The sequence below is a fragment of the Sardina pilchardus genome, chromosome 23, assembly GCF_963854185.1.
Source record: "Sardina pilchardus chromosome 23, fSarPil1.1, whole genome shotgun sequence".
Lineage (NCBI taxonomy): Eukaryota > Metazoa > Chordata > Actinopteri > Clupeiformes > Clupeidae > Sardina > Sardina pilchardus.
This window is the reverse complement of record NC_085016.1, coordinates 19,999,640-20,018,789: the sequence shown is the minus strand read 5'-3', so window position 1 is coordinate 20,018,789 and position 19,150 is coordinate 19,999,640. Positions and strand designations below refer to the sequence as shown.

The window sequence follows — 19,150 nt, the reverse complement described above, 5'->3', positions numbered from 1 at the left end:
TTTGATTATTGTTGTTATATGTTTTGTGACTCAGGGCATTGCTGTAAAAGAGCTTGATGCTCAGTCAATTTTCCCTGAATAAAAAACGGTTGATGATGATGATGATGATTTAAACTATGCAACCACCATGTTTACCCTAGCTACACCTTAGTAACCATATCTACATAATCTATCTATACATTTTTGCATTTTCATGCACTGGTAATTCCTTGGAATTGAATTTCTAGCTATTACAGTGCATGGAAATGCACTGTATTGTTATTCCTAGGCTTTTTCTTTTTACAGTGCATGGAAATGCACTGTATTGATATTCCTTCGTTTTTTTCTTTTTATTATTATTACAGTGCATGGAAATGCACTGTATTGTTATTCCTAGGCTTTTTATTAGAGTGCATGAAAATGCACTCTACTGTTATTCCATTTCTTCTTATTAGAGTGCATGCAAATGCACTCTACTGTTATCCGGTTTCTTCTTATTATAGGCGATTATTCTTCTTCTAACGCTTTTTGTGCGTGCAATTCAGCTTCAACCGTTTAACGTAGAAACTTCATTCAAACTGCGCTGCGTAGGTCTTACTTAGGTGACTTCAGCTATGTATTTTTCAACTTTGCAACTTTTATACTTTTTGAACTATTAAATAAAAACTATTAAAATTTCCCCATAGACTTAACATTACATTATGACATCATAATAGGGCAATTAGAATCTTATGCCAGGTGGCCAGTCCAGGTGCAGCAGCTCTCTCTCTCTCTCAGGCTTTAACCCTTTGTTGACGAACCACGTAAATATCGTTCCTCCAGGAACGATGACGTTGAGTCTAATAACTCCGCCATACCTCAACTGATTTTATTAATGAAAACTTCCTCATAAACGTCACATCATAAGCTTTACAGTGATATGATTGGTTAAGGGATTTGTGGCGCGAAACTGTTTCACTACTTGAAGAAAAAACAAGAAGTTGAAATGTCCCTCTGCCTGCTGCATCTGAAGGAGCAACGCTAGCTGTCACCATACATCAGACATCATAACGTCGTTTGAAGGACAAACTGGTGGATGAACTGAGGTAAAACAGTCTTTTTATGTGTTGTTATTGTACCTATCCACGTTATTACTTCAAAATCGTTTTTATTTAGCTATTTTTACCAGTAATTGCACCGTGAGTGTGTGACCGTAACATATGCGTCTGTGTTTAGTTCAGCTCGCAATATATGCGGGTGTTTTAGCAAACTGTTATCTTTAGTAAAATGTTGCTATTTTCAATGATTTTGGGGGGGTAACTATATGTAAAACATGATGAGCCAACTACTAGGACTGTCACCTTAGATATGTATTCAATTTGAACGAAATAGCCTGTCATGTAATGCTACAGCAACTCATAACGTTAGCTGTAAGTTAGGTATAGCTAGAGCTTCTCGCTCCAGAAATATTTTGCCCACGACGCGTCCTCCTGTCCTGACCAGTGTCTCTCAAATTCTCTATCTATATCATCTTATGTGAAGGACACCTGATTGGTAGGCTATTTTATTCCCAAATAAACCAGTTATTTCGTCGTTTTTATTTAGCCATTTTACTAGTAATTGCACAGTGTGTATGACCATTTTGCGTGTGTTCACATCAGCTGGTTGCTGGTGTTTTAGCAAACTGTTGTCTTTAGTAAACTGTTTATATTTTCAATTATTTATTGGGGGGTAACATGGAAAACATGGAAAGCTAACTACTAGGACTGTTACTTTAGAGATATATTCAAGTTTAAACGAAATAGCTTGTCAGGTAATACTACAGCAATCATTACCGTTAGCACGCTAGCTGTACATTTCCAGCTCCAGATATATTTTTGGTTCGACATGCCCGGGACGCGCCCTGTCCTTCAGTTTCGCTCAAATGCTCTATCTATATCACCTTATGTGAAGGACATCTATTGGTAGGCTATTTTATTCTCAAATAAACCAGTTATTTCGTCGAAATATGTACCACATTTTACAGTTATATGCAGCCAAGTTGGTTAGCTTGCTAGATATGATCTGTCAAACATGAAAGGTGCTAATGTATCCAAACGTGATGATTGTGCCAGGGGTCTAACGCAAGGTTTTCGTTTATTGTCGGCTACTTTTGCATATGAAGACGTGTAGTAAATGTGTCATAGCTATTGCTTAATTTTCTTGATCAAGGTTATGGCGATACTTGCCAACTAACGTTAACACTTGTAAACTCAAGTGGGTATTTTCTCTACTCCACGTCGAGACGCAATATTTCGTCTTTACGCTGCCACGAAATAACACGGTGTGTGTGTCTGCATACATGTGTTGTGCTCTCTAGATGGTTTCTGTCTTATTTTTTTGCTTAGTTGTCTTATATCAGTGTTGGTTTGCAAGCTGGTCTGTAATGTTTAGTCAAGGATTTAATACTAACTTGCTTCAAGTGAGTTCACAGGCTAATGTTATTTCTCCAAATTATCAGTCAGCCTTCCAGTGACTGATGAAAAAGGACATAGTTAGAGGTGATTCAGATTGTATTGTAACAACCAAGTAAGTTATTTACAGGCTTATCTTTTTTCTCCTCATTATTTTAGATGGAGGGGGAGAAGAGCCAGTATGCACGGTTGATGGAGTCTCTCAGGGAAAGGAGACAACTGATCGCAGAGGAGCTCCAGGTCATCTGTGAGCATCAACTACAGGATCATGAAGGGATGGACACTGAGTACGTGGATAGCCAGCTACTGAGTGAAGAGGATGTGGAAGAAGAGGAGGAGAGTGATCTCCCATCATCCTCAGCTGGGTAACTAAATGTTTGTGTGTGTGTGTTATTTCTCCAAGTCATCAGTCAGCCTTCCAGTGACCGTGTCTTTAGTGAAAAGGACATAGTTTGAGGTGATTCAGATTGTATTGTAACAACCTAGTAAGTTATTTACAGGCTTATCTTTTTTCTCCTCATTATTTTAGATGGAGGGGGAGAAGAGCCAGTATGCACGGTTGATGGTCTCTCAGGGAAAGGAGACAACTGACTGCTGAGGAGCTCCAGGTCATCAACTACAGGATCATGCAGGGATGGACATGGAGGAGTACTTGGATAGCCAGCTACTGAGTGAAGAAGATGTGGAAGAAGAGGAGGAGGAGGGGAGTGATCTCCCATCATCCTCAGCTGAGTAACAATGTTTTTGTTTGTGTGTGCGCACGCGCTGGCGCAACTGCGCATGTGCACAATTTTTATCGTTACAAGAGCATTACTTGTTATAATAATGACAGGAATAGTGGTAATAGTTTCATTACATTTATATTTACATTTCTACTAATTAACATTCTTATGACAATCTATTTTGGGTTTGGTTAGCCATTCCCTGACAGGCCCATGTCAGGTAGAAAGCGTAGACGCTTGTTACAGTGTTGTCTTCTTACTCTTGTAGTTCTAGTACTGCTTGTTTGTAAATGTTTAAGTGTTATACCTGGGTTCTTAAAGATTTAATATAATTTATCCATTTTAAAATAAAATGAACTATATTTTTTCCACTAGAAATCGTGTGTCAGTGTCTTTTCTCTATTCTTGTTTTCGTAACATAGAGAGAAGCATTCTCAATCAGCTAGTCTTTACTTCACCTTTAGTCTTTCCTCACTCACAAAGGTTATTGGCTCTTAAGGCAAGGTAAAACATGCCACATTTAGCTATACAACTGAGATGGTTAAATACACTTATACTTATTACATGACCAACATATCTGTGTATTTTGGAGTTGAATTTTAAATCAGGGAATGAAAGCATTCTACTTTTTAAAAATTCTACTCGTCACTTCAACTTGCAGTTATGAGTAAATTGATCATAACTTTTGAACCAAAGGTAATACATTGATTCTGTTTCTTTCACTGAAGAGAGCATAACATTGTCTATAACTCACACACTATATCTGCGATAGCTATTAGGTAAAACATAAGATTTATCTTGACAAATATATGTTTTCGTGTTTTTTAAGGTTGAATTTTGAAGGTATTGTTTGAAAACAATGTATGTTACACTTAAACTTATTAACCATGATGTATACCATTTTAAAGGGCTAGTTCTTCTGATCACAATGATGGGTATACTATATCTCTAGCATCTAGCAAATCCACACAACAAGCCTTTTTGTGTCACGGGGGCATCAAGTATGAAAAACGGAATGTTTAGTGCCATCTGCAAAGGTCCAATAAATTTATCATAACTTTTGAACAAAAGGTGACAGATTGGTTCTGTTTTTTTTAGTGAAGAGAAGACAAAATTGTGAATCCCGAACATGCTCTAGGTTTTTCTCTACCTACAACAGAAATTGGGGGAAAAATGAGATTAATCTTGACTAATTGATATTTTCGTGTTTTTTGGGGTTGAATTTTGAAGATATATTTTACAAATATGTATGTTCTCTTCAAAGATATTAGCTATATTTTATACCATTTGAAAGCCCTGTTTCTTCTGATTACAGTGGTGGGTATATTGTATCTCTGCCATGTAGCATAATCACACAATACACCTTTTTGTGCCATGAGGCCATTGAGTATGAGAAAATGGAATGTTCGGAGCAGGCAGCAAAGGGTTAAGCATACAATCTCTCTGAAGACTACACATATCCTGTTAAACTGTTTCCTCTGTCCACAACTGTTTCAAAATAAAAGTCCTCACTGCAATAATACACTATTAAATCATTTAACCATTGAAACTACTCAACTATTTAACGGTTCAACCATTCCAACTGTCAGTTATCATCAACTATGCCTCCAGTCAACTACATGAAACCTCCATGTACCTAGCAACCAACATAGCAACCATTAAAATTAAGCGTTTATCACCGTTTCCATAGCAACTCACATGATTTTACTACAGTAACTTCTTTATTCCTGATAGTGGTCACCATAGATACCCTATCAACAAATGTTTCAAAATAAAAGTCCTCACTAGCAAGTTAGCTAGTTAGCATGGTTAGCATTGTTAGCATTTTTAGCATAACTGCTAGAAATGATTAGCTAAATTAGCTAATCAACCTGGTTACCATTGTTAGCATAGTTAGCATTTTTAGCATAACTGTTAGAAATGATTAGCTAAGTTAGCTAATCAACCTGGTTAGCATTGTTAGCATTTTTAGCATAACTGCTAGAAATCATTAGTTCAGTTAGAACTGTAATGTTTAAGCTTTAAACTGTCTTCCTTCACACTATCAGCTTTCTTTAAACTATGCAACCACCATGTTTACCCTAGCTACACCTTAGTAACTATATCTACATTATCTACTGTATCTATACATTTTTGCATTTTCATGCACTCGTAATTTCCCTGGAATTACATTCTCTAGTTATTAGAGTGCATGAAAATGCACTCTACTGTTATCCAGTTTCTTCTTATTATTATTATAGGCGATTATTCTTCTTCTTACGTTTTTGTGCGTGCAATTCAGCTTCAACCGTTTAACGTAGAAACTTCATTCAAACTGCGCTGCGTAGGTCTTACTTAGGTGACTTCAGCTATGTATTTTTCAACTTTGTAACTTTTATACTTTTTGAACTATTAAATAAAAACTATTAAAATTTCCCCATAGACTTAACATTACATTATGACATCATAATAGGGCAATTAGAATCTTATGCCAGGTGGCCAGTCCAGGTGCAGCAGCTCTCTCTCTCTCTCTCAGGCTTTAAGCATACAATCTCATTAAGACTACAGATCCTGTTTCATACTTCCTCTGTCCACAACTGTTTCAAAATAAAAGTCCTCACTGCAATAATGCACTATTAAATCGTTTACCCATTGAAACTACTCAACTAATTAACTGTTCAACCATTCCAACTGTCAGTTATCATCAACTATGCCTCCAGTCAACTATATGAAACCTCCACGTACCTAGCAACCAACATAGCAACCATTAAAATTAAGCGTTTATGACAGTTTCCATAGCAACCAACATGATTATACTGCAGTAACATCTTTATTAATGATAGTGGCCACCATGGATACCCTAGCAACAAATGTTTCAAAATAAAAGTCCTCACTAGCGAGTTAGCATGGTTAGCATTGTTAGCATAGTTAGCATTTTTAGCATAACTGCTAGAAATCATTAGCTAAGTTAGCTAATCAACCTGGTTAGCATTGTTAGCATCGTTAGCATTTTTAGCATAACTGCTAGAAATCATTAGCTAAGTTAGCTAATCAACCTGGTTAGCATTGTTAACATAGTTAGCATTTTTAGCATAACTGCTAGAAATCATCAACTAAGTTAGCTAATCAACCTCATTAGCATAGTTAGCATGGTTAGCAAATCTGGTAATCAGGTTAGCTTATTCAATTTTAAACTGTCTATCTTCGCACTATCAACTTTCAAAAACTATGAAACCACCATGTCTACCCTAGCAACACCTTAGTAACCATATCTACATGATTTATCTGTACATTTTTGCATTTTCATGCACTCGTAATTTCCTTGGAATTACATTCTCTAGTTCTTCTTCTAACGCTTTCCTGCGTCTAATTCAGCTTTAACCGTTTAACGTAGAAACTTCATTCAAACTGCGTTGCGTAGGTCTTACTTAGGTGATTTGTGCTATATATTTTTCAACTTTGTAACTTTTATACTTTTTGAACTATTAAATAAAAACTATTAAAATTTCCCCATAGACTTAACATTACATTATGACATCATAATAGGGCAATTAGAATCTTATGCCAGGTGGCCAGTCCAGGTGCAGCAGCTCTCTCTCTCTCAGGCTTTAAGCATACAATCTCATTAAGACTACAGATCCTGTTTCATACTTCCTCTGTCCACAACTGTTTCAAAATAAAAGTCCTCACTGCAATAATACACTATTAAATCATTTAACCATTGAAAATACTCAACTATTTAACTGTTAAACCATTCCAACTGTCAGTTATCATCAACTATGCCTCCAGTCTACTACATGAAACCTCCACCTACCTAGCAACCAACATAGCAACCATTAAATGAAGCTTTTATGACAGTTTCCATAGCAACCAACATGATTATACTACAGTAACTTCTTTATTTCTGATAGTGGCCATCATGGATACCCTAGCAACAAATGTTTCAAAATAAAAGTCCTCATTAGCAAGTTAGCATGGTTAGCATAGTTAGCATTCTTAGCAGAACTGCTAGAAATCATTAGCTAAGTTAGCTAATCAACTTGGTTAGCATTGTTAGCATAGTTAGCATTTTTAGCATAACTGCTAGAAATCATCAACTAAATTAGCTAATCAACCTCTTTAGCATAGTTAGCATGGTTAGCATTGTTAGCATAGTTAACATTTTTGCATAACTGCTTAAAATCATTAGCCAGGTTAGCTAATCTGGTAATCAGGTTAGCTAATTACATTTTAAACTGTCTATCTTCGCACCATCAACTTTCAAAAACTATGAAACCACCATGTCTACCCTAGCAACACCTTAGTAACCATATCTACATGATTTATCTGTACATTTCTGCATTTTCATGCACTCGTAATTTCCTTGGAATTACATTCTCTAGTTTTTATTTTTTTTCTTATTATTATTCTTCCAGGCCCTAATTTGACTCTAACCGCTTATCGTAGGAACTTGGTTCAAACTTTGTCACGTAGCTCTTGCATCAAAATGTCAGTCTATTACTTTTCATATTTCTACGACTTTTACTTTTTGAGATATTGAATAAAAACTAAACTTAATTTTGCCATAGACTTAACATTGGCTTTGTGACATCATAATTAGCTTTCAAAGAAATAGAATGGAATCCACTTTGCCGGTGTTCTCTCACTGACTTCAGCAACTTCAATGGAACTTCTTCTCTGTGTGTCTCTCCATTGAACTGGATAGCTCACTTGTCATCCCCAGTTTCTTTCACTTCTTTTTCTTCACTTCCTCTCACTTTTTCTATCACTCTCTCTATTTCTCCCAATTTCAATAACTTTTCAAAATTATATTTAAAATAACACTTCTTATAGCAAAGCAACCACTATAATTACTTAGTAACAACCTAGCAACCACTTCCATAATGACACCCTGGCAACCGCCTTAGCAACCCACTTGATTTCCCTAGCAACCAATGTGATTTCCCTAGCAACCAACCTAGTAACCACTTTATATAGAATAGTAACAACTTTATTTAGCCTAGCAACACCATAGTAATCACTTTAAGTACCCTAGCATAATCCTAGCAATGACTTTCCATGCACTGGTATAGCTCTTGCATCCAAATTTCAGTCTATTACTTTTCATATTTCTACAACTTTTACTTGAGATATTAGATAAAAACTAAACTTAATTTTGCCATAGACTTAAAGGGATATTCCGCCATTTTTGGAAATACGCTCATTTTCCACCTCCCCTCGAGCAAAACAATCGATATTTACCTTGTTCCCGTTCATCCAGCCATTCTGTGAGTCTGGCGATACAACTTTTAGCTTCAGCCTAGCATAGATCATTGAATTGGATTAGACCATTAGCTTCTCGCCTGCTAGCTTCATGTTTAAAAGTGACTAAGATTTCTGGTAATTTTCTCATTTAAAACGTGTCTCCTCTCAAGTTAGAAAGTGCAATAAGACCAACTGAAAATGAAACCTGGCGTTTTTCTAGGCTGATTTGACATGGAACTACACTCTCATCTGGCGTAATAATCAAGGCAACTTGCACACTACTGGCACTACTACTGATTGTTGGCTATGGGGACTATTTTCAGATGCTGCGTACAATATCACTGCACCTATGGTACGTTGTGCAAGTTGCCTCGATTATTACGCCAGATGAGAGTGTAGTTCCATGTCAAATCAGCCTAGAAAAACGCCAGGTTTCATTTTCAGTTGGTCTTATTGCACTTTCTAATTTGAGAGGAGACACGTTTTAAATGGGAAAATTACCAGAAATCTTAGTCACTTTTAAACATGAAGCTAGCAGGCGAGAAGCTAATGGTCTAATCCGATTCAATGATCTATGCTAGGCTGAAGCTAAAAGTTGTATTGCCAGACTCACAGAATGGCTGGATGAACGAGAACAAGGTAAATATCGATTGTTTTGCTCGAGGGGAGGTGGAAAATGAGCGTATTTCCAAAAATGGCGGAATATCCCTTTAACATGGCTTTGTGACATCATAATTAGCTTTTAAAGAAATAGAATGGAATCAACTTTGCCAGTGTTCTCTCACTGACTTCAGCAACTTCAATGGAACTTCTTCTCTGTGTGTCTCTCCATTGAACTGGATAGCTCACTTGTCATCCCCACTTTCTTTCACTTCTTTTTCTTCACTTCCTCTCACTTTCTCTATCACTCTCTCTATTTCTCCCAATTTCAATAACTTTATAAAACTATTTAAAATAACACTTTTTAGAGCAAAGCAACCACTATAATTACTTAGTAACAACCTAGCAACCACTTCCATAATTACACCCTGGCAACCACCTTAGCAACCAACGTGATTTCCCTAGCAACCAACCTAGTAACCACTTTTTATAGAATAGTAACCACTTTAATTAGCCTAGCAACACCTTAGTAATCACTTTAAGTAGCCTACCCTAGCATAATCCTTGCAATGACTTTCCATGCACTGGTATTTCCTTCAGGAAATGCTTTTCTAGTTACAGTGCATGGAAATGCACTGTATTGATATTCCTTCGTTTTTTCTTTTTCTTTTTATTTTTATTATTATTCTTCCAGGCCCTAATTTGACTCTAACCGCTTATCGTAGGAACTTGGTTCAAACTTTGTCACGTAGCTCTTGCATCAAATTTTCAGTCTATTACTTTTCATATTTCTATGACTTTTACTTTTTGAGATATGAAATAAAAACTAAACTTAATTTTGCCATAGACTTAACATTGGCTTTGTGACATCATAATTAGCTTTTAAAGAAATAGAATGGAATCAACTTTGCCAGTGTTCTCTCACTGACTTCAGCAACTTCAATGGAACTTCTTCTCTGTGTGTCTCTCCATTGAACTGTATAGCTCACTTGTCATCCCCACTTTCTTTCACTTCTTTTCTTCACTTCCTCTCACTTTCTCTATCACTCTCTCTATTTCTTCCAATCTCAATAACTTTTTAAAACTATATTAAAATAACACTTTTTATAGCAAAGCAACCACTATAATTACTTAGTAACAACCTAGCAACCACTTCCATAATGACACCCTGGCAACCACCTTAGCAACCAATGTGTTTTCCCTAGCAACCAACGTGATTTCCCTAGCAACCAACCTAGTAACCACTTTATTTAGCCTAGCAACATCTCTTCCTCTTTGTTTTTGGGTCATGCCGATATGAGATGTGCTGCTGCTCTTGGCCTCAGTGGGACACGGCAGACTTTTTGGAGTTGCATAGTGACGGGAGACGCCACTTTGTTTTCGTTAGATTCCATCGGGCGACCGCAACTTCTAGGCTGCTTTTGGTTCCATCCGCCGGATTTTCTGGATGGACAAGTGGAGGCGGTCTTCCAGATGACGGCCGACCTGTCGGATAGGCTACACAGGAGAGTTTCTACTGGGTCGGAGAGACCTGCACGGTTGTTTGCGGGCATGTTCGAGGATGGGACTGTGGAGTGGCCTATTCCGACGGAGCTGGGCTGACGGTCGCGGAGGACGAGGGAGGCGAGGCTTCAGCGCTCCGTTGGGGCTGGATGGAGACGGATGCAGCGCTGGAAAGGCTGTCTTCATGTCAACAACCGCGGGTGCTCTACAGCCGTCATCCGAGGGATGGACCCCCTCCTCTCTCTCTCTCTCTCTCTCCTGGGACTAGGGGACTGGACCCACACACACACACCCTTGTCTGTCCTGTTCTCCCCCTTGTCTTGCCTTGTTTGTCTTAATATGTTGTGCGTCTTATGTGTCTATGCCTGCATGGAGAAATTGCCCCTCGGGGATAAATAAAGTTTTTTGAATTGAATTGAATTGAATTGAATTAAGTACCCTAGCATAATCCTAGCAATAACTTTCCATGCACTGGTATTTCCTTCAGGAAATGCTTTTCTAGTTTTTATTATTATTCTTCCAGGCCCTAATTTGACTCTAACCGCTTATCGTAGGAACTTGGTTCAAACTTTGTCACGTAGCTCTTGCATCACATTTTCAGTCTATTACTTTTCATATTTCTATGACTTTTACTTTTTGAGATATGAAATAAAAACTAAACTTAATTTTGCCAGACTTAACATTGGCTTTGTGACATCATAATTAGTTTTTAAAGAAATAGAATGGAATCAACTTTGCCAGTGTTCTCTCACTGACTTCAGCAACTTCAATGGAACTTCTTCTCTGTGTGTCTCTCCATTGAACTGTATAGCTCACTTGTCATCCACTTTCTTTCACTTCTTTTTCTTCACTTCCTCTCACTTTCTCTATCACTCTCTCTATTTCTTCCAATCTCAATAACTTTTTAAAACTATATTAAAATAACACTTTTTATAGCAAAGCAACCACTATAATTACTTAGTAACAACCTAGCAACCACTTCCATAATGACACCCTGGCAACCACCTTAGCAACCAATTCGATTTCCCTAGCAACCAACATGATTTCCCTAGCAACCAACCTAATAACCACTTTTTATAGAATAGTAACCACTTTATTTAGCCTAGCAACACTATAGTAATCACTTGAATTGCCCTAGCATAATCCTAGCAATGACTTTCCATGCACTGGTATTTCCTTCAGGAAATGCTTTTCTAGTTCTTTTTATTATTTTTATTTTTATTATTATTCTTCCAGGCCCTAATTTGACTCTAACCGCTTATCGTAGGAACTTGGTTCAAACTTTGTCACGTAGCTCTTGCATCAAAGTTTCGGCCTATTACTTTTCATATTTCTACGACTTTCACTTTTTGAAATATTAAATAAAAACTAAACTTAATTTTGCCATAGACTTTACATTGGCTTTGTGACATCATAATTAGCTTTTAAAGAAATAGAATGGAATCAACTTTGCCAGTGTTCTCTCACTGACTTCAGCAACTTCAATGGAACTTCTTCTCTGTGTGTCTCTCCATTGAACTGGATAGCTCACTAGTCATCCCCACTTTCTTTCACTTCTTTTTCTTCACTTCCTCTCACTTTCTCTATCACTCTCTCTATTTCTCCCAATTTTGATAACTTTTCAAAACTATATTTAAAATAACACTTTTTATAGCAAAGCAACCACTAAAATTACTTAGTAACAACCTAGCAACCACTTCCATAATGACACCCTGGCAACCACCTTAGCAACCAATGTGATTTCCCTAGCAACCAACGTGTTTTCCCTAGCAACCAAACAAGTAACCACTTTTTATAGAATATTAACCACTTTAATTAGCCTAGCAACACCTTAGTAATCACTTTAAGTACCCTAGCATAATCCTTGCAATGACTTTCCATGCACTGGTATTTCCTTCAGGAAATGCTTTTCTAGTTATTATTCCGCTTACCAAATTCATTTTTTCTATTCAGCTTGAACCGTTTAACTTAGAAACTTCATTCAAACGTCGCAACGTAGGTCTTAAATAGGGGAATGCTGCTATGTATTTTTCAACTTTGTAACTTTTATACTTTTTAAACTATAAATTAAAAACTATTACAAATTTCCCCATAGACTTAACATTGGCCTCTATGACATCACAATCGGATCATTAAGCAATTAGAATCTTATGCCAGGTGGCCAGCCCCACCTGCAGCCCTCTCTCTCTCAGGCTTTAAGCATACAATCTCTCTGTGAAGACTACATATCCTGTTAAACTCTCTTTCCACAACTGTTTCAAAATAAAAGTCCTCACTGCAATAATACACTATTAAATCATTTAACCATTGAAACTACTCAACTATCTAACTGTTCAACCTTTCCAACTGTCAGTTATCTTCAACTATGCCTCCAGTCAACTACATGAGACCTCCATGTACCTAGCAACCAACATAGCAACCATTAAAATTAAGCGTTTATGACCGTTTCCATAGCTACCAACATGATTATACTGCAGTAACTTCTTGTTTCCTGATAGTGGTCACCGTGGATACCCTTGCAACAAATGTTTCAAAATAAAAGTCCTCACTAGCAAGTTAGCTAGTTAGCATGGTTAGCATTGTTAGCATAGTTAGCATTTTTAGCATAACTGCAAAAAATCATCAACTAAGTTAGCTAATCAACCTGGTTAGCATTGTTAGCAAATTTAGCATTGTTAGCATAGTTAGCATTTTTAGCATTACTGCTAGAAATCATTGGTTAAGTTAGCTAATCAACCTGGTTAGCATTGTTAGTAAAGTTAGCATTGCTAGCATAGTTAGCATTTTTAACATAACTGCTACAAATCATTAGCTAAGTTAGCTAATCAACATTTTAACATGAATAGAAATCATTAGTTAAGTTAGACCTGGAATGTTTCAGCTTTAAACAGTCTACCTTCACACTATCAACTCTCTGTAAACTATGCAACCACCATGTTTACCCTTGCTACACCTTAGTAACCATATCTACATTATCTATCTATTTTTGCATTTTCATGCACTGGTAATTCCTTGGAATTGCATTTCTAGTTTTTCATTGTCACTTTGTTCATCTCTGAGTGTGTGATGGTCACAATCACTACCAGAAGGGACCTTGTGCACTGGCCTTATTATTGGGGCATGTAGCCATGTCAACCCATCCCATAACCACTCATTTGTGATAGTGCCACCCAAACATGAAAAGGCAAAAATGATGTGTGATGTGTACCACATAAATCTGTGTAAAACAATGTAGATTTTACATATACAGTAGAATATACATCCACAGGCTGCACAACTACCATAGATAAATCTTTTTAATCTATGAAGAAGTACTGAGCAGAAACAATGACATGAAAGATATTGAGAGTAAGAAAATGTAAACAGCGGCTGCAAAATGAGCTGTGCTGATTTACTCCTCCACCACCTATGTTACACATTTATTGTTTTCAATGGTTTCGACTGTGTTTCCGCAATCAAAACATTCACCATTAAAGCAGCGGTACAAGGACACCTTTCCCGCCAGGGGCAGCAGGTCTGAACTACCTGTATCCTGATAGACTGTATTGTACACAAAGGCCTTAGGGCCAGTGACAGTACCCCAAAGCTCTTCAACAGCTGTCAAGATATTTCTTGGATGTCCATCCATTTGGCATTGCTTCATGCAGGGGGAGTTGTAGGTGTAGAATATCATACAGTCATCAAGGTGGCCCGAGGTCAGTTTTTCCATGGGAGTTTTCCCCTGATCTTTTTTCATTAGCAAAATGAACTCTGAATGCTTGGCCGGACGGCCTTTACCAACAGGCCGAGCAGCAACCAGATGTGAATGTCCAAAAATTCCCCCTTTTTCTTTTAGTCTTGGACGCACATCGCCACCTTCAGGCAAGTCTTCGAAGCTCAGATCAGTTTTAGCCGTACATTGATCACTGGGAAATCGGACGGCAATAGCATGCTGAAGGACCTTAGCACCATTTCGTGGTTGGTACCTGTGAGAGAACAGACCATTAGAAATAATGACAGTGAATTCTCTTTCCTATATTGTAGATTTCATTAAACACCGTCATAGCAGTTTCATACCTATTCTCAATTTCCATGATGATTTGTTTTAGTCTATTGGTATCCATTTTCTCCACACCTGTAGTCCCAGAGGAAAGGAGAGAGAGCAGGAGCAGCCTGGTCAGCACACCTGGACGCACCTGCACAGGTAACACAATTGCAAATGTGATGGGACACTTGTTATTGCTTTTTATTATACGGCTCTTCACAATGCAAGTAGAACGCCTCTTAAACGCTTTCCCAAAGTTCTCCTGGTATTTTCTACTGGAGGACGTCTGGAAAAAATAATGATCGCTGTCAATGACAACGGAGTTTGTGCTTCTAAAGCAGCGAGCAGAAAAAGCAGCGATGGTAACATACTGACGCAGCTTGAATAAGGCGCCCTTATGAGAGAGACTACTTGTGAGCAAATGGAACGATCAAAAGTGTTTTAATGAAACAATTTCATTAGATAATCAAAGTTAAAATAGCAAAATATATTGCATACCTTACCTTATTTGTCTTTTGAAAAAAAAAAAACTGGGTTCATTCTGTTGCTTTTACCAAGTTACACAATCCTCATATCTGTGGCAGTTCAGTTCAGTTCAGTTTTGTTTCTTTGTCCCAAAATGGGCAATTTGACAGAATATTACCACACAACAATAGATATAACACATTACAATACAAACAAAAATGCACAAAATAATCATTTAGTTGAGATAGGTCTGACAATGCCTAAAAGATGAGTCAATAAAATTCCAGTAAATAAATTAGCTAAAAGAGGAGGAAGTGAATTCTATCCATTCAGTACTTGGATAGAAAAGGGGAAGGCAGTTTTAAGGCAGTTTTAAAACGCAGTCCAGATGGCAAAAGGATCTGGATCCATGAAATAACTGGCCTTTAAAAATAAAAATCTGCCTGCCTCTATGGGAATTAGCATAGGGGTGCACTTATTTATGCCACTTGTATTTTAGGGAAGAAACATTTATTTATTTTCCATACATTATTCATTCACAAAGAAAAGTGGTGTCCTTAAAGGTTGGATTTTCCCTTATTTTTTAATTGAGGCATTAAGATCAATTTGCAAAAGATGATTATTCCTCTTTTCAGTCAACTTTAGCATGGGTGCATTCACAAAATAGGCTAAATCTTATTGTGCTCAATGCAGATCATTATACATCCAGTGGAGGGCGATGTGGTATTATATAATCACTGAGCTATAGGCTTAACAACAGTGGAATGTAAAAGGTGCAGTGATGGCTCATGACGCTACACAAGAAACAATCAGAAATACTGTAATTTTAGGCCTACTCATTAAAATCAATAGAGAGCCCACTACATTGTAACCTAAAGCCTTGAGACATGACAGGTTAGCCTTTTTCTTGCATTTCTATCCATTTATTGTCTTTAATTCAAGTTCATCGCACAAAGCTGACATGCATTAGAAGAGCATAGTTTATGCTTTATCAAGAATCTAAAAGATTAGCCTAGAATTATGTCTCAGACAAACTGAAAATAATTAACATATGTCCATTTTGCGAAATCCAAATGGCATGCAGATCAGGCTGGGCCCTGAGCTGTTTCCATTTTTTTAAAAAACATTATGGGTTACATAGAAGGAGAAAGTGAGAGAGATGTGGAGGACAGACTTATGATGAGAGACAGAAAGAACAAGAGAATGAAAGAGCAGAGACAGAGGTAGTGAAGGAGGCTCACCATGGTTCCTGATAGATGAAGGATGCTGGTGAATTCCCCTAACAGGATTGATTTCAGTAGAGTGGTTGACCTTGATCTCTTCAAATAGGATGCGGTGAATATGGCTGTGAACGTCTCCTACATATATACTGACTCCTTCATGGCCTCATTCCAGTAATAGTCACTTATGCAAAGTGGACAGGTGTCTGAGATGCCCAGGGCTTGGTCTGGCAGGACATGAGCAAGGGAGCGATACTTTGACCAGATAAGCTTGTCAGAGTGTCATGCAAAAGCAGTGAGCGCATGGGGGACGGACCATTGGTCCGACATCCCATTAGTCCGACATCCCATTCGTCCGAAAATGAACCATTCAAAAGAGATCCCATTAGTCCGAAAAAAAGAGAGCCATTGGTCCGACGTCCCATTAGTCCGACCATACACAGTAGAGATGCATGGATGACTTGAAACTGAAAGATGCAAAATTCGCGGAAAAGAGGAGACGTCTTTTTTTGCAGCATCGTGTGTCTAACTAGATGTACCGCAAAGCGATACACAATATGACCGCTGCTTAGTCCTGCACATTCTCTCCGCAAATGTCAATCACGGTTTTGTTTCCATCGCCTACTCCATCCCCTACTGCAACTTTTATGTATGTAAATGAGTGTGTGCATGTGTGCGCTTCCTTTTGTGTATGAGTGCTTCTCTGTCTATGAGTGTGTGTGTGTGTGTGTCTGTTTGTGTGTGTGTTTTATGTGTCTCTATGTGTATATATTCACTGTGTTCTCTGCCGTCACTGTCACTCCAATATCAGATCCCACACACACACACATACGCAGGCACGCACTCATGCACACACACACACACACAGGCACACACACAGATACACCCACAGAGAGAGAGAGAAAGAAAGAACACACACAGAATACACACAGATAACACAGAACACACACAGACACAGAGAGAGAGAGAAAGAAAGAGAACACACACAGAATACACACAAAACATGCACATACACACATATACACGCACACACACACACACAGGCTATAGTACATCACACACACACTCACTTCTCAGCTCCGGTGGTCTCACACTGCATCTCACAACACTACACACACACACACACACACACACACACACACACACACACACACACACACTTTAAGAGTGTGCTATTTGAAATATGTAACCATATTTGAGAATTACTGTAACCGCCATGCAATGTAAACAAAATCAACAGCCAAAAACGTATTTTATTTAAAAGGACTGATGGATGTCTGTGCCAAACTGTGTCAAACATTGAATTTGACAATGTTAAAGGTAAAATCATATTGCCAGATATTGTGGCCCTACGCAGAAGGTTAATGTCAGTTATTTTATCCTAACAGTCTTTGCAAATGACTTTCACGCTTCTTTCCTCATTGGTGGCACATAGGTGGCCTGTAGACACACCTGAATTATCTTCTCCTGTGGTTCACCATAAGAAATGAAGGCCAGGCTCTGTGCTCTATCTTAATTTTTGCATATAATTGACACCACCTCATCTATACCTACACTGGAGTAGTTGGACTAATTCTTTCCTTTGAGCTGACGTGTCCAATAAAGACACACACACACACACACACACACACACACACACACACACACATACACACACACACGCTCAAAGACACACTGACACAAAAACACATTCAGTTCCATTTCTTTTTGGCTTGTCTTGTTTTGTTTCCATTGTATTTATATGGGGTATCAACAATACACATCATCTCGAATTTGTCTCAAATCCAGAACAGTTCACTGATGTAATTTCACGCTTCTATATTCATGTGTTACAGTTCTTTAGAAGCATTATTTTAGAATGTGAGAACATTTTTAATTTTCCTAATAAAATAGGAGTCTGCAAGTAACTTTGGCCGTGGTCCAGTACTTTTCATGGTCAATAGTTAGTAGGCTATATCCTACTAATATTTAAACGCAGCTCCAGTCTATTAGTCCACGCGCATCAACACGGAGAATGGATAACCTTGGGGGGGAAAAACGTGGATGGGCCCATGATGATACTTGTGTAATGAAATTGTCTTGATTAACTCTGAATTATCTTCCCCTGTGGTTCACCAAAGACAGGTTGAAATGAGGGCCAGGCTGTGTGCGCTATCTGAATTTTGCATGAGTGACATCACCTCATCTACAGACTGGAGTAGTTGGACTAACTCTCTCCTTTGAGCTGACGTGTCCCATAAAGAAATGACACACACACACACACACACACATTCCATTTTGGGTTTTTTTGTTTTGTTTTGTCTTGCTTGTATCCATTTTATTTACACACAAAGCCAGTTTTTTACAATCACTTTGCTACTATTTTCAGAACCTTGATGTCATTTTTCAAAACTCTAGACACAAAACTCAAAACGGTTATCACTTGTAACACAGGCTGTCTAGTGTTCAAAACATTGCGTTGTGGCCCCAGCCGTGGCGCAACTGGCTGGGGCACCTGCACCGCACGCCGGCGACCCGGTTTCGATTCCCGCCCCGTGGTCCTTTCCGGATCCCATCCCGGCTCTCTCTCCCACTCGCTTCCTGTCATTCTCTCTACTGTCCTGTCCAATTAAAGGCATAAAAAGCCCAAAAAATAACCTTTAAAAAAAAAAAAAAAACATTGCGTTGTGCATTCACATCTTCAAAGAAATCTTGCACTTGCAACACATTCAGTTCCATTTCTTTTTGGTTTGTCTTGTGTTGTTTCCATTGTATTCGTATGGGGTATCAACAATATACGTTGTCTCTTTGTTGAATGAACAAATGATCTAAGTTGTACAGTATGTGTATTGTATCCAAGCAATTGAGAAAAGGGTTAGTTTTGAAAAATGTGCATTTTGATCATTGGTTGTGAGTTTTGTGTCTAGAGTTGTGAAAAATGACATCAAGGTTCTAAAAATAGTAGCAAAGTGATTGTAAAAAACTGTATTAGAAACGGCAGGC

The 19,150-nt window shown here is 38.0% G+C and overlaps 1 protein-coding gene and 1 long non-coding RNA gene across 2 annotated transcripts; one reads left to right on the top strand and one right to left on the bottom strand.

Moving 5' to 3' along the window:
* The first annotated feature begins 1,871 nt into the window (after nt 1-1,871).
* On the top strand, nt 1,872-3,481 carry LOC134071543 (uncharacterized). Its single transcript, XR_009937083.1, has 3 exons — nt 1,872-1,922; nt 2,571-2,776; nt 2,941-3,481. It is a non-coding gene; the product is annotated as an uncharacterized LOC134071543 (long non-coding RNA).
* A 10,329-nt stretch (nt 3,482-13,810) lies between these two features.
* Nucleotides 13,811-16,260, bottom strand: LOC134071679 (uncharacterized). Its single transcript, XM_062528483.1, has 3 exons — nt 16,190-16,260; nt 14,516-14,634; nt 13,811-14,424 (listed from the first exon to the last, which is right to left on the bottom strand). Exons 1-3 carry the CDS (start codon nt 16,190-16,192, stop codon nt 13,866-13,868), a joined length of 681 nt encoding a protein of 226 aa, XP_062384467.1. The 5' UTR covers nt 16,193-16,260; the 3' UTR covers nt 13,811-13,865.
* Between the last annotated feature and the right edge of the window lie 2,890 nt (nt 16,261-19,150).